Source organism: Saccoglossus kowalevskii, chromosome 17, assembly GCF_978046115.1.
Source record: "Saccoglossus kowalevskii chromosome 17, keSacKowa6.1, whole genome shotgun sequence".
In the NCBI taxonomy this organism is placed as follows: domain Eukaryota; kingdom Metazoa; phylum Hemichordata; class Enteropneusta; family Harrimaniidae; genus Saccoglossus; species Saccoglossus kowalevskii.
Genome location: NC_140657.1, coordinates 33,755,278 through 33,770,770, shown reverse-complemented (window position 1 = coordinate 33,770,770; position 15,493 = coordinate 33,755,278). Strand labels below are relative to the sequence as shown.

At 32.0% G+C, this 15,493-nt stretch overlaps 1 protein-coding gene and 1 long non-coding RNA gene across 2 annotated transcripts in view; one reads left to right on the top strand and one right to left on the bottom strand.

Moving 5' to 3' along the window:
- LOC146733591 (splicing factor C9orf78-like) overlaps positions 1-15,493 on the top strand; it is an 82,925-nt gene that overhangs the window by 19,446 nt on the left and 47,986 nt on the right. Inside the window, exons 4-7 of the mRNA XM_085492415.1 lie at positions 882-952; positions 9,694-9,780; positions 10,038-10,106; positions 10,651-10,782. Of these exons, the coding sequence (XP_085348541.1) occupies positions 882-952; positions 9,694-9,780; positions 10,038-10,106; positions 10,651-10,782 (359 nt within the window). The remainder of the gene's footprint in view (positions 1-881; positions 953-9,693; positions 9,781-10,037; positions 10,107-10,650; positions 10,783-15,493) is intronic.
- LOC146733593 (uncharacterized) lies at positions 12,963-13,873 on the bottom strand. Its single transcript, XR_014926888.1, has 2 exons — positions 13,635-13,873; positions 12,963-13,140 (listed from the first exon to the last, which is right to left on the bottom strand). It is a non-coding gene; the product is annotated as an uncharacterized LOC146733593 (long non-coding RNA).

The following is a 15,493-nucleotide window of genomic DNA, read 5'->3' as shown; positions in this document are numbered from 1 at the left end:
GGTTACTAAAAAAGTAACCTTGCATTGATTACAATACTTACCATACTTTGTAGCCAATTTCAGTGAGTAATACAACTTCATTCGCTGACATAAAACAAGTTTTATTCTTGAAATTCGACCCTGTGTCTTAGTGTTCCCACAGTTCTTGACCGTTTATTGAAACCTCGCATAAATCAAAAAATAAGTTCGTGTACAAAGTGTACGAAAGCATTCCTTTATTTGACCTTATCATACGATCACAAAAACAACTTTTTAAAATCTTTTTGGGGTGGTCCTCGGGTAAGCGCCCACCCCCAATTGTTCCTGATTTTGTAAGTCCAGGCCCCTGGGCGCGTGCCCTGGGTAATACGGTAACACAGTCAGCTGGCATACATGTAATAAGATAAATGCGGTCAATTTGCCGATATAAATTTACTATATGGGAGCAGCCATCTTGAATATGGCTTTAAAGGATGATGATCTTGGTTTCAAATACTGCAGGAAAGTGCTCTATGTTCTTTGTATAATTAGGTGTTTGTATGCAAGGGATTTTCCCAAACAAAAACAACAAATTTTGCCAAACAGTTAGCTTAATGTTACCCCAACGATCGTTTGGCTGTGAAATTTTGGTATTTTTCCCTCTGATTTAAATGAAACTAAAAAATGGCTAAAGGATGGCTGCCTCCTTATAGTAAATATTGATAAATTAATTGGATTTACTTTATTACCACTTGTATCACATGAACATTGCATGACTATTACATGGTCAGCAATGAGTATCACATGGTCATCACATGTTGTTTCAATGTCATTCTAATAAATAACTGTCTTCACTTACATGTGTACAACAAATGAAAACTAATTGTGATATTTAACATATATAGATACACTTCTCTTGTTAGAATGATCCTTTCAAGCTGGAGACTGGAGGCTTGGTAGATATGAAACAAATCAAAGACAGAAACAGAGACAGGTAGTGTATATAAATGCTGACATATGTCACCTTATACTGTAAATTAATATATATAATATATTTAATACATGTATCTTCTGAAATTTTGCTGATAAAGTCTTCAACTTGTGATATAACTTCAGCTATGAACCAAGTTCAATAGTTATGGTTTTCTTGAGTTATCTGTGTTGAATCCTGATGGATGGTTTTGGGTTCTCAACAAAATACTATATTGCATACAATGTTTAATCAAATGCAGATGAGACAATAAAATGAAACATTGATTGAAAATCCTGCATGCAGTTCAGTGATCTAAAGCGGGGGAGTTGTCTTTTATGCATGCAGCAAATGGCGTTGTGTCATTGTTTAAAAACAAACTTCTACCCATGAACCTTTGCATTTTTTGCATGCATTGTTATGTTGTTATCGTTGCATGCATAGGTGATGACCCTGTCACATTAATAATACCCTAACATGTTGGGTAATTATTGACATATAATATGATTATAACCACTTCTGTATTTGGTAAAATGTCTCTATTAGTTTATGTATATGACAGGAATATGACTATAACCACTGCTGTATTTGGTAAAATGTCTCTATTAGTTCATGTATATGACAGGAATATGACTATAACCACTTCTGTATTTGGTAAAATGTCTCTATTAGTTCATGTATATGACAGAAATATGACTATAACCACTGCTGTATTTGGTAAAATGTCTCTATTAGTTCATGTATATGACAGGAATATGACTATAACCACTTCTGTATTTGGTAAAATGTCTCTATTAGTTCATGTATATGACAGGAATATGACTATAACCACTGCTGTATTTGGTAAAATGTCTCTATTAGTTCATGTATATGACAGGAATATGACTATAACCACTTCTGTATTTGGTAAAATGTCTCTATTAGTTCATGTATATGACAGGAATATGACTATAACCACTGCTGTATTTGGTAAAATGTCTCTATTAGTTCATGTATATGACAGGAATATGACTATAACCACTTCTGTATTTGGTAAAATGTCTCTATTAGTTCATGTATATGACAGGAATATGACTATAACCACTGCTGTATTTGGTAAAATGTCTCTATTAGTTCATGTATATGACAGGAATATGACTATAACCACTTCTGTATTTGGTAAAATGTCTCTATTAGTTCATGTATATGACAGGAATATGACTATAACCACTGCTGTATTTGGTAAAATGTCTCTATTAGTTTATGTATATGACAGGAATATGACTATAACCACTGCTGTATTTGGTAAAATGTCTCTATTAGTTCATGTATATGACAGGAATATGACTATAACCACTGCTGTATTTGGTAAAATGTCTCTATTAGTTCATGTATATGACAGGAATATGACTATAACCACTGCTTTATTTGGTAAAATGTCTCTATTAGTTCATGTATATGACAGGAATATGACTATAACCACTTCTGTATTTGGTAAAATGTCTCTATTAGTTCATGTATATGACAGGAATATGACTATAACCACTGCTTTATTTGGTAAAATGTCTCTATTAGTTCATGTATATGACAGGAATATGACTATAACCACTGCTGTATTTGGTAAAATGTCTCTATTAGTTCATGTATATGACAGGGAATATGACTATAACCACTGCTTTATTTGGTAAAATGTCTCTATTAGTTCATGTATATGACAGGAATATGACTATAACCACTGCTGTATTTGGTAAAATGTCTCTATTAGTTTATGTATATGACAGGAATATGACTATAACCACTTCTGTATTTGGTAAAATGTCTCTATTAGTTCATGTATATGACAGGAATATGACTATAACCACTGCTGTATTTGGTAAAATGTCTCTATTAGTTCATGTATATGACAGGAATATGACTATAACCACTTCTGTATTTGGTAAAATGTCTCTATTAGTTCATGTATATGACAGGAATATGACTATAACCACTGCTGTATTTGGTAAAATGTCTCTATTAGTTCATGTATATGACAGAAATATGACTATAACCACTGCTGTATTTGGTAAAATGTCTCTATTAGTTCATGTATATGACAGGAATATGACTATAACCACTTCTGTATTTGGTAAAATGTCTCTATTAGTTCATGTATATGACAGGAATATGACTATAACCACTGCTGTATTTGGTAAAATGTCTCTATTAGTTCATGTATATGACAGGAATATGACTATAACCACTTCTGTATTTGGTAAAATGTCTCTATTAGTTCATGTATATGACAGGAATATGACTATAACCACTGCTGTATTTGGTAAAATGTCTCTATTAGTTCATGTATATGACAGGAATATGACTATAACCACTTCTGTATTTGGTAAAATGTCTCTATTAGTTCATGTATATGACAGGAATATGACTATAACCACTGCTGTATTTGGTAAAATGTCTCTATTAGTTCATGTATATGACAGGAATATGACTATAACCACTTCTGTATTTGGTAAAATGTCTCTATTAGTTCATGTATATGACAGGAATATGACTATAACCACTGCTGTATTTGGTAAAATGTCTCTATTAGTTTATGTATATGACAGGAATATGACTATAACCACTGCTGTATTTGGTAAAATGTCTCTATTAGTTCATGTATATGACAGGAATATGACTATAACCACTGCTGTATTTGGTAAAATGTCTCTATTAGTTCATGTATATGACAGGAATATGACTATAACCACTGCTTTATTTGGTAAAATGTCTCTATTAGTTCATGTATATGACAGGAATATGACTATAACCACTTCTGTATTTGGTAAAATGTCTCTATTAGTTCATGTATATGACAGGAATATGACTATAACCACTGCTTTATTTGGTAAAATGTCTCTATTAGTTCATGTATATGACAGGAATATGACTATAACCACTGCTGTATTTGGTAAAATGTCTCTATTAGTTCATGTATATGACAGGGAATATGACTATAACCACTGCTTTATTTGGTAAAATGTCTCTATTAGTTCATGTATATGACAGGAATATGACTATAACCACTGCTGTATTTGGTAAAATGTCTCTATTAGTTTATGTATATGACAGGAATATGACTATAACCACTGCTGTATTTGGTAAAATGTCTCTATTAGTTCATGTATATGACAGGAATATGACTATAACCACTGCTGTATTTGGTAAAATGTCTCTATTAGTTCATGTATATGACAGGAATATGACTATAACCACTTCTGTATTTGGTAAAATGTCTCTATTAGTTCATGTATATGACAGGAATATGACTATAACCACTGCTGTATTTGGTAAAATGTCTCTATTAGTTTATGTATATGACAGGAATATGACTATAACCACTGCTGTATTTGGTAAAATGTCTCTATTAGTTCATGTATATGACAGGAATATGACTATAACCACTGCTGTATTTGGTAAAATGTCTCTATTAGTTCATGTATATGACAGGAATATGACTATAACCACTGCTTTATTTGGTAAAATGTCTCTATTAGTTCATGTATATGACAGGAATATGACTATAACCACTTCTGTATTTGGTAAAATGTCTCTATTAGTTCATGTATATGACAGGAATATGACTATAACCACTGCTTTATTTGGTAAAATGTCTCTATTAGTTCATGTATATGACAGGGAATATGACTATAACCACTGCTTTATTTGGTAAAATGTCTCTATTAGTTCATGTATATGACAGGAATATGACTATAACCACTGCTTTATTTGGTAAAATGTCTCTATTAGTTCATGTATATGACAGGGAATATGACTATAACCACTGCTTTATTTGGTAAAATGTCTCTATTAGTTCATGTATATGACAGGAATATGACTATAACCACTGCTGTATTTGGTAAAATGTCTCTATTAGTTTATGTATATGACAGGAATATGACTATAACCACTTCTGTATTTGGTAAAATGTCTCTATTAGTTCATGTATATGACAGGAATATGACTATAACCACTGCTGTATTTGGTAAAATGTCTCTATTAGTTCATGTATATGACAGGAATATGACTATAACCACTGCTGTATTTGGTAAAATGTCTCTATTAGTTCATGTATATGACAGGGAATATGACTATAACCACTGCTTTATTTGGTAAAATGTCTCTATTAGTTCATGTATATGACAGGAATATGACTATAACCACTGCTGTATTTGGTAAAATGTCTCTATTAGTTTATGTATATGACAGGAATATGACTATAACCACTTCTGTATTTGGTAAAATGTCTCTATTAGTTCATGTATATGACAGGAATATGACTATAACCACTGCTGTATTTGGTAAAATGTCTCTATTAGTTCATGTATATGACAGGAATATGACTATAACCACTGCTGTATTTGGTAAAATGTCTCTATTAGTTCACGTATATGACAGGATTATGACTATAACCACTGCTGTATTTGGTAAAATGTCTCTATTAGTTCATGTATATGACAGGAATATTACTATAACCAATGCTTTATTTGGTAAAATGTCTCTATTAGTTCATGTATATGACAGGAATATGACTATAACCACTTCTGTATTTGGTAAAATGTCTCTATTAGTTCATGTATATGACAGAAATATGACTATAACCACTGCTGTATTTGGTAAAATGTCTCTATTAGTTCATGTATATGACAGGAATATGACTATAACCACTGCTGTATTTGGTAAAATGTCTCTATTAGTTTATGTATATGACAGGAATATGACTATAACCACTGCTGTATTTGGTAAAATGTCTCTATTAGTTCATGTATATGACAGGAATATGACTATAACCACTGCTGTATTTGGTAAAATGTCTCTATTAGTTCATGTATATGACAGGAATATGACTATAACCACTTCTGTATTTGGTAAAATGTCTCTATTAGTTCATGTATATGACAGGAATATGACTATAACCACTGCTGTATTTGGTAAAATGTCTCTATTAGTTCATGTATATGACAGGAATATGACTATAACCACTTCTGTATTTGGTAAAATGTCTCTATTAGTTCATGTATATGACAGGAATATGACTATAACCACTTCTGTATTTGGTAAAATGTCTCTATTAGTTCATGTATATGACAGGAATATGACTATAACCACTGCTGTATTTGGTAAAATGTCTCTATTAGTTCATGTATATGACAGGAATATGACTATAACCACTGCTGTATTTGGTAAAATGTCTCTATTAGTTCATGTATATGACAGGAATATGACTATAACCACTGCTGTATTTGGTAAAATGTCTCTATTAGTTCATGTATATGACAGGAATATGACTATAACCACTTCTGTATTTGGTAAAATGTCTCTATTAGTTTATGTATATGACAGGAATATGACTATAACCACTGCTGTATTTGGTAAAATATCTCTATTAGTTCATGTATATGACAGGAATATGACTATAACCACTGCTGTATTTGGTAAAATGTCTCTATTAGTTCATGTATATGACAGGAATATGACTATAACCACTGCTGTATTTGGTAAAATGTCTCTATTAGTTCATGTATATGACAGGAATATGACTATAACCACTGCTGTATTTGGTAAAATGTCTCTATTAGTTCATGTATATGACAGGAATATGACTATAACCACTTCTGTATTTGGTAAAATGTCTCTATTAGTTTATGTATATGACAGGAATATGACTATAACCACTGCTGTATTTGGTAAAATATCTCTATTAGTTCATGTATATGACAGGAATATGACTATAACCACTGCTGTATTTGGTAAAATGTCTCTATTAGTTCATGTATATGACAGGAATATGACTATAACCACTTCTGTGTTTGATAAAATGTCTCTATTAGTTCATGTATATGACAGGAATATGACTATAACCACTGCTGTATTTGGTAAAATGTCTCTATTAGTTCATGTATATGACAGGAATATGACTATAACCACTTCTGTATTTGGTAAAATGTCTCTATTAGTTCATGTATATGACAGGAATATGACTATAACCACTGCTGTATTTGGTAAAATGCCTCTATTAGTTCATGTATATGACAGGAATATGACTATAACCACTTCTGTATTTGGTAAAATGTCTCTATTAGTTCATGTATATGACAGGAATATGACTATAACCACTTCTGTATTTGGTAAAATGTCTCTATTAGTTCATGTATATGACATGAATATGACTATAACCACTTCTGTGTTTGGTAAAATGTCTCTATTAGTTCATGTATATGACATGAATATGACATCATTCAAAATTCAACCTCTTCCAGGCCATTAGGTGATTTTCTGCTTACTGCAAGACCTTGCATATGCATGAAAGGATTTGATTTATTAGAAGGGAATATGGCATTAAGAAACCCTTACTTCATCAGAATGACAAACATCAAATGTATGTCCTTGAGGGCGGAGCTACATCACAGAACGTTCTGCATTACTAAGACGTGTACCACATGTACCAGCCCTTATTTTCAACATGATGATTGACTGGCAGTGAAAATGCCCGAATGTCCACACATTATTAAGCATGAAATTACCCAACAAAAGTACTTTCAAGCAATGTTTTGGCCTTTGTTTGACCTGTTTTCACTAAGAGATAACCTATGCGCTGTGTTTCCAAATAAAAATGTTCAAATCTATTCAAACATGGTTACTAAAAAAGTAACCATGCTGGATGCCTAAAGGAAACTACAATATTTGGCAGAAGTTACTTTTCTGTTGATAATTATTAGTTGACATTTGTTGTCTTGACAATAGTATTAATCTAATATTAAAGCACTACAGTCAACTGTATCACTTTAGATATAACTGTATCACTTTAGATATAACTGTATCACTTTAGATATAACTGTATCACTTTATATATAACTGTATCACTTTATATATAACTGTATCACTTTAGATATAACTGTATCACTTTAGATATAACTGTATCACTTTAGATATAACTGTATCACTTTATATATAACTGTATCACTTTATATATAACTGTATCACTTTAGATATAACTGTATCACTTTATATATAACTGTATCACTTTATATATAACTGTATCACTTTAGATATAACTGTATCACTTTATATATAACTGTATCACTTTAGATATAACTGTATCACTTTATATATAACTATCACTTTAGATATAACTGTATCACTTTATATATAACTGTATCACTTTATATATAACTGTATCACTTTAGATATAACTCTATCACTTTAGATATAACTGTATCACTTTAGATATAACTGTATCACTTTAGATATAACTGTATCACTTTATATATAACTGTATCACTTTATATATAACTGTATCACTTTAGATATAACTGTATCACTTTAGATATAACTGTATCACTTTAGATATAACTGTATCACTTTAGATATAACTGTATCACTTTAGATATAACTGTATCACTTTAGATATAACTGTATCACTTTATATATAACTGTATCACTTTATATATAACTGTATCACTTTAGATATAACTGTATCACTTTAGATATAACTGTATCACTTTAGATATAACTGTATCACTTTAGATATAACTGTATCACTTTAGATATAACTGTATCACTTTATATATAACTGTATCACTTTAGATATAACTGTATCACTTTGTATATAACTGTATCACTTTAGATATAACTGTATCACTTTATATATAACTGTATCACTTTAGATATAACTGTATCACTTTAGATATAACTGTATCACTTTATATATAACTGTATCACTTTAGATATAACTGTATCACTTTAGATATAACTGTATCACTTTAGATATAACTGTATCACTTTAGATATAACTGTATCACTTTAGATATAACTGTATCACTTTAGATATAACTGTATCACTTTAGATATAACTGGATCACTTTATATATAACTGGATCACTTTAGATATAACTGTATCACTTTAGATATAACTGGATCACTTTATATATAACTGGATCACTTTAGATAAACTGTATCACTTTAGATATAACTGTATCACTTTAGATATAACTGTATCACTTTATATATAACTGTATCACTTTATATATAACTGTATCACTTTAGATATAACTGTATCTCTTTAGATATAACTGTATCTCTTTAGATATAACTGTATCACTTTAGATATAACTGTATCACTTTAGATATAACTGTATCACTTTAGATATAACTGTATCACTTTAGATATAACTGTATCACTTTAGATATAACTGTATCACTTTAGATATAACTGTATCACTTTAGATATAACTGTATCACTTTAGATATAACTGTATCACATCACTTTAGATATAACTGTATCACTTTAGATATAACTGTATCACTTTAGATATAACTGTATCACTTTAGATATACAGTAATCATACATTATGTATGTTGTATTTACGAACAATTTTAAATGTTGACATTGCTAAAATAAAATATCCATATTTAAGAAGTAGATTTGCCCATTCTGTTACTAGTTAGTGAAATATTGTGAATAGGAACATGAGTCTCATTGCTGATAAAGATTCACTAAGTTAGTACAATGTGGCCAACATGGCAAGATTGCAGAAAAAAAAATTATATCATTCACCTATGTATGCCTTTTATTTCTTGTAACTGCTGTGGCAAAAAAATAACACTGGGGTAAAAAAAAAATGAAATTATCGCTGACTTTAATACTTCTCTAAACTATACTATATACAATATATAATCTTGTAGACTTTAATCTCTGTGAAATCAGACACCCATTATTTATATATTGAGCTTGACTGTATGGTTTGTTTTAGATCTGAAGAGGATACAGATCGTGATGTTGTTGATATGGGAAGTACATTTGCAGCCGAAACAAACAGACGAGATGAAGATGCCGATATGTAAGTATTCTGTTCATATCTTATGTTCATATGTGACATATCCACTTGGGGTCCTTAAGACAGGAATCACAGTGACAAATCCACTTGGGGTCCTTAAGACAGGAATCACAGTGACAATTCCACTTGGGGTCCTTAAGACAGGGAATCACAGTGACAATTCCACTTGGAGTCTTTACGTCAGGGAATCATAGTGATTTTTGCCATTAATCAAATCTTGATATTTCAGGTGGCAAACATTTTGTTGTTTTGTTTTCTAGGATGAAGTACATTGAAGAACAGATGGCCAAAAGGAAAGGTAAAGCAATGACAAAAGAGGAAGAAAGAAGGTGAGTGCAGAGGTGACACTGAACACTATTCTAGAAGAGTGTGGTGTAATTTCTTGTAATATCTCTTGTAACATACCTTTTTGAATGTGTTGTTTTTGAAATTTAAAATAATTTCCCCCCCCCCCCCCATGGTTCAGTTTTACAAAATTTGTTTTATTTTGTCATTGGTCCAGGCTTTCATCCAGCCACTTGCTACCTGTCATTTTAGACAGGCACACCACATTTTAGACAGATAGGAACTTCCATTTGACAGGTAAAATTTCTACAAACCTGTACAATTTTTATTGGAAATTATCTGTAAATTATCCATAAATAATCAACAAAAAATAGACACTAAGTCTATGGCTACAGACTAACAACTGTGTTTTTTTCATTGTGATAAAGTTTTTAGACAGGTAATTTTAATTGGTTATTGTTCAGTCTGAACTTTTTAAAAGTGGACCCCTAGAAGTTTTTCAATATTATAACAACAACCATATTTAAAAGATCAGTATCGATAAGCGTATAAATCCAGTTATAAGTGGTCTGCTTGTCACATTTTCAGGCTCAAATCTGCTGAGGATCTATTATATGAACTTCCAGCTAGATTACAAGTTGAGTCATCTTCACAAAAAACAGAAGAAATGATGTCACATCAGATGTTGTCTGGTATCCCAGAAGTTGATCTTGGTATTGAGTAAGTATCTCTGACTCTTTAATAAAGAACATCTTATTTATTAGTGCTTGTTTGTACGCAGTCTGAAAACAGGGACTTATGGATTGACCTCTGTGTGTACATCTGTGTGCGCGTGACCTATATTTTAGACATGTCTTGACCGATTACATTCAAACTTCACACATACATCATAATGTACATATGTACATCAATTTGTTTCACAATCTGATTCAAGATAGCCAAATGTCGACCCTTTTTGAAATCAAGCAGTTCTGGCATTCCGGAACCAGATTTCGGCTGTTTACAGATGAATTATGGGAGGATTAGCTATGGTTACTACAGATGTTGGCTTTTGAGAGATACAAGTCTATCAGTGTCGCATTGCTCAGAGTTGTGTAGCCGCCAATTTAAGTGACTATGACAGTTGTCTGGTTTTGCATTGCCTTGAATTGTATTTTTTACTATGCTAAGTGTTCTGAATATAGCACAGTTAGTGAGAAATCACATTTAGCTAGGCAGGCCATTAGGGGGTGCCTCTATTGGTGGCAGGATTAGGACTCAGCGGTGTGTTTACAAGACTGGACGGCTACATAGTAGTTTTGTGGTTTCTATTTCATTTAGACGGTTCTCTTACTTCACTTATACAGCAAACTTGAAGATTTGAAACTTGTATTTACCTACCTGTTAATGAACTGTTGGAAGGAATTATTACGCAATAAAGGTATAAAGTTGTACTGTTATTGCGGTCTGCTAAATTGACATTGTTGGCACTTCATTGTCTGCACGCGATCTGACGAGAGCTTTTATGTATGAATAGGATGATATATTGCAGAATTACATATAGAAGCTAGTGTTTTCATTAATCATAGACCGATTTGCGACTACAAGTTGTACTATTGTATCTGAGGTAGATCAAGATGTTGGGAATTCATCATGTTGCCTTGGCTTCAGAAGGTTTTGGATGGCTTGTAGAAATCACTAGAATATCATATGTTTCTACAATCCTCAACCAACAAAAATTGATTATATGCTGTTATCAGTTGCCATAGCATTGCCAAAGTACACCAACCAATCTTAAAGCTACAGTGAAGTTCATTTACATATAAAGAACTTGTCTTTAGTCTTTTCCACTGATATCTCAAGTACCAATCATCACATTTCAATTAAACTTGGTACATATATGTCATAGGAAACTGCACAGACCTGATAGTTTTTAGGGTAATATCAGTACATATTAATTACCTAATTTGCATAATTAATTAATTTTCAGCTTTTGATATTTCAAGTAGTAATCATCACATTTCAATGACACTTGGTACATAGATGTCATAGGACACTGCACAGATCTGATAGTTTTTAGGGTAATATGAGTACATATTAATTACCTAATTAGCATAATTAATTTTCAGCTTTTGATATTTCAAGCAGTAATCATCACATTTCAATTAAACTTGGTACATAGATGTCATAGGAAACTGCACAGACCTGATAGTTTTTAGGGTAATATCAGTACATATTAATTACCTAATTCGCATAATTAATTAATTTTTCAGCTTTTGATATTTCAAGTACTGTAGTAGTAAGCATTACATTTCAATGAAACTTGCTACATAGATACTCAAGGACTATGCAGAGTTTGATTATTTTGGGATAATATTTGTGCTCCGGTCAGTCAAAATGACTATTTTGAACTGTGGGCATCAATCAGCGATTCTGCCAATAACGGAGAGATAAAATCTAGGTCAGGGGAAGCCCCATGACCCCAAGATTTGTTTCCCTTACGTCATTAACCACGTGACCGAGGTATTGTGGCGACGCCACCTCACCTTAACCTTCACTCTTTTCTTTTCTCCGCATCAACGGGGATTAAGTCTAGCGGCAATCTGATTAAAATCTGATGTAGTGTACAGGCTTTAATTATTTTGGCTATAAACTTATTTTAATTTTATTTTTTATTACTTTTGTTATTAATGCCCTTTTATTTTATTATTTTACTTTGATTTTGATATTTTTTTTAATTCCGCCCTACCTACATCTGATCTGACGCCTATGTAAGTCCCGTTCAAATCTCGCGTAAGTAACAGCCAATCACAGCCCCCCTTTTATACAGGCTGTCGGTTGCTTACTTTTCAGTGTCGCGATACTCTACGGGCAATCTTTCTGTACATTATATTTTGCCCACTTGAATAAACCATTAATAGAAAATTGCTAGTATATTTTTATTTGCAAAAGAAATTCCACAGCATTTTACAATTTTTGTCATTACATTAAATATTTTTTTCACTTCCAACAAATGTGTACACTTCCAGATACATCTTCGCCAGCCAAGGTTCGTTCATTCAGTCATCGCTTCAATTTTACATCACTGAGCATAATTATCTAGAATGGAAGCAAAAAAATAAGTAAATCGTAATGATTAGAGCACTGTAAACAGCTATAGTAAACAATGCAAACTGATTTTAAATTGTATAACGGTCACCGGCCCACGGCATCGGCGCAGAAAATTGGAGCAAAAAAATATTTCCTGATCAATTGCGATGTGTTCCAATAAAAAATATTTTATTCCAGTCCAAATCAGCTCAATTACTTTAATAAAGAGTTATTGTATAATGTACAAAATGTTGATACAATTTGATGAATATTTACAGCTACGGCTTCAATACCGCAGACGATGTTGGCCCGATCGTCAACAAAACATCACCCGTCTCCAGGGCAGGCGACTGGAAAAAAATACTGGTGTTCGGCCGAAACGGTGGAAACTAAATCGTCACTCCCAGAATAACTATGCAAAAGAACGATCTAAAGTCGAACCATTCGAGCCACAATATTAACATAAAAATGATTTTCGTTGCATTTGACAATGATAAACTTACCGAAAAGCCGTGTTATTCTCGGTCGCTAACGTCGGTATAATCCGCCATTTTATTTGAGTGTGTTTGCCACCCGACTCCGCCCAGTGACGTCATCATGTGCGCTATAGAAGGAGGTCTGTGATTCGTTGACTAAAATCGTCGATAGTGGGTCTCGTTGAAATCTCGTTACATAGGCATCGGGTCAGATGTAGGTAGGGCGGAATTAAAAAAAATCACAAAATCAAAATCAAAGTAAAATAATAAAATAAAAAGGCATTAATAACAAAAGTAATAAAAATAAAATTAAAATAAGTTTATAGCCAAAATAATTAAAGCCGTACACTACATCAGATTTTAATCAGATTGGTCTAGCGGCTCTGCCTGGAATGCCTGTGTTTTGACTCCCGTGTGCGAAGCACAAAAAGGGAGTCTTTGCAGTTAGTGTGTCTGTATGTGTGTGTGTGTGTGTGTGTGTGTGTCCGCCTGTTCCACTGATATCTCAAGAACCATACATCAGTTTTTGATGAAACTTGGTGCATAGATGCTCCAAACTAATGCGCAGATTTGATTAGTTTTGGGTAAAAATCTGTCCAATATTAATTACCTAATTTGCATAATGATTAATCAATTTTCGGCTTTTCCACTGATATCTCAAGTACTAATCATCACATTTCAATAAAACTTGGTACATAGATGTCATAGGACACTGCACGAACCTCATAGTTTTTAGGGTAATATCAGTAGATATTAATTACTTAATTAGCATAATTAATTAATTTTCAGCTTTTGATATTTCAAGTAGTAATTGTCACATTTCAATGAAACTTGGTACATAGATGTCATAGGACACTGCACAGACCTGATGGTTTTTAGGGTAATATGAGTACATATTAACACTGCACAGATCTGATAGTTTTTAGGGTAATATGAGTACATATTAATTACCTAATTAGCATAATTAATTTTCAGCTTTTGATATTTCAAGCAGTAATCATCACATTTCAATGAAATTTGGTACATAGATGTCATAGGACACTGCACAGACCTGATAGTTTTTAGGGTAATATCAGTAGATATTAATTCCCTAATTAGCATATTTAATTCATTTTCAGCTTTTGATATTTCAAGTAGTAATTGTCACATTTCAATGACACTTGGTACATAGATGTCATAGGACACTGCACAGATCTGATGGTTTTTAGAGTAATACGAGTACATATTAATTACCTAATTTGCATAATTAATTAATTTTCAGCTTTTGATATTTCAAGTAGTAATCATCACATTTCAATGAAATTTGGTACATAGATGTCATAGGACACTGCACAGACCTGATAGTTTTTAGGGTAATATCAGTATATATGATTTAGCTAATTTGCATAATTAATTAATTTTCAGCTTTTGATATATCAAGTAGTAATCATCACATTTCAATGACACTTGGTACATAGATGTCATAGGACACTGCACAGACCTGATGGTTTTTAGGGTAATATGAGTACATATTAATTACCTAATTTGCATAATTAATTAGTTTTCAGCTTTTTATATATTAAGTAGTAATCATCACATTTCAATGACACTTGTTACATAGGTGTCATAGGACACTGCACAGGCCATAATAGTTTTTAGGGTAATATGAGTACATATTAATTACCTAATTTGCATAATTAATTAATTTTCAGCTTTTGATATTTCAAGTAGTAATCATCACATTTCAATGACACTTGTTACATAGATGTCATAGGACACTGCACAGACCTGATAGTTTTTAGGGTAATATCAGTACATGTATATATGATTGAGCTAATTTGCATAATTAATTAATTTTCAGCTTTTGATATTTCAAGTAGTAATCATCACATTTCAATGACACTTGG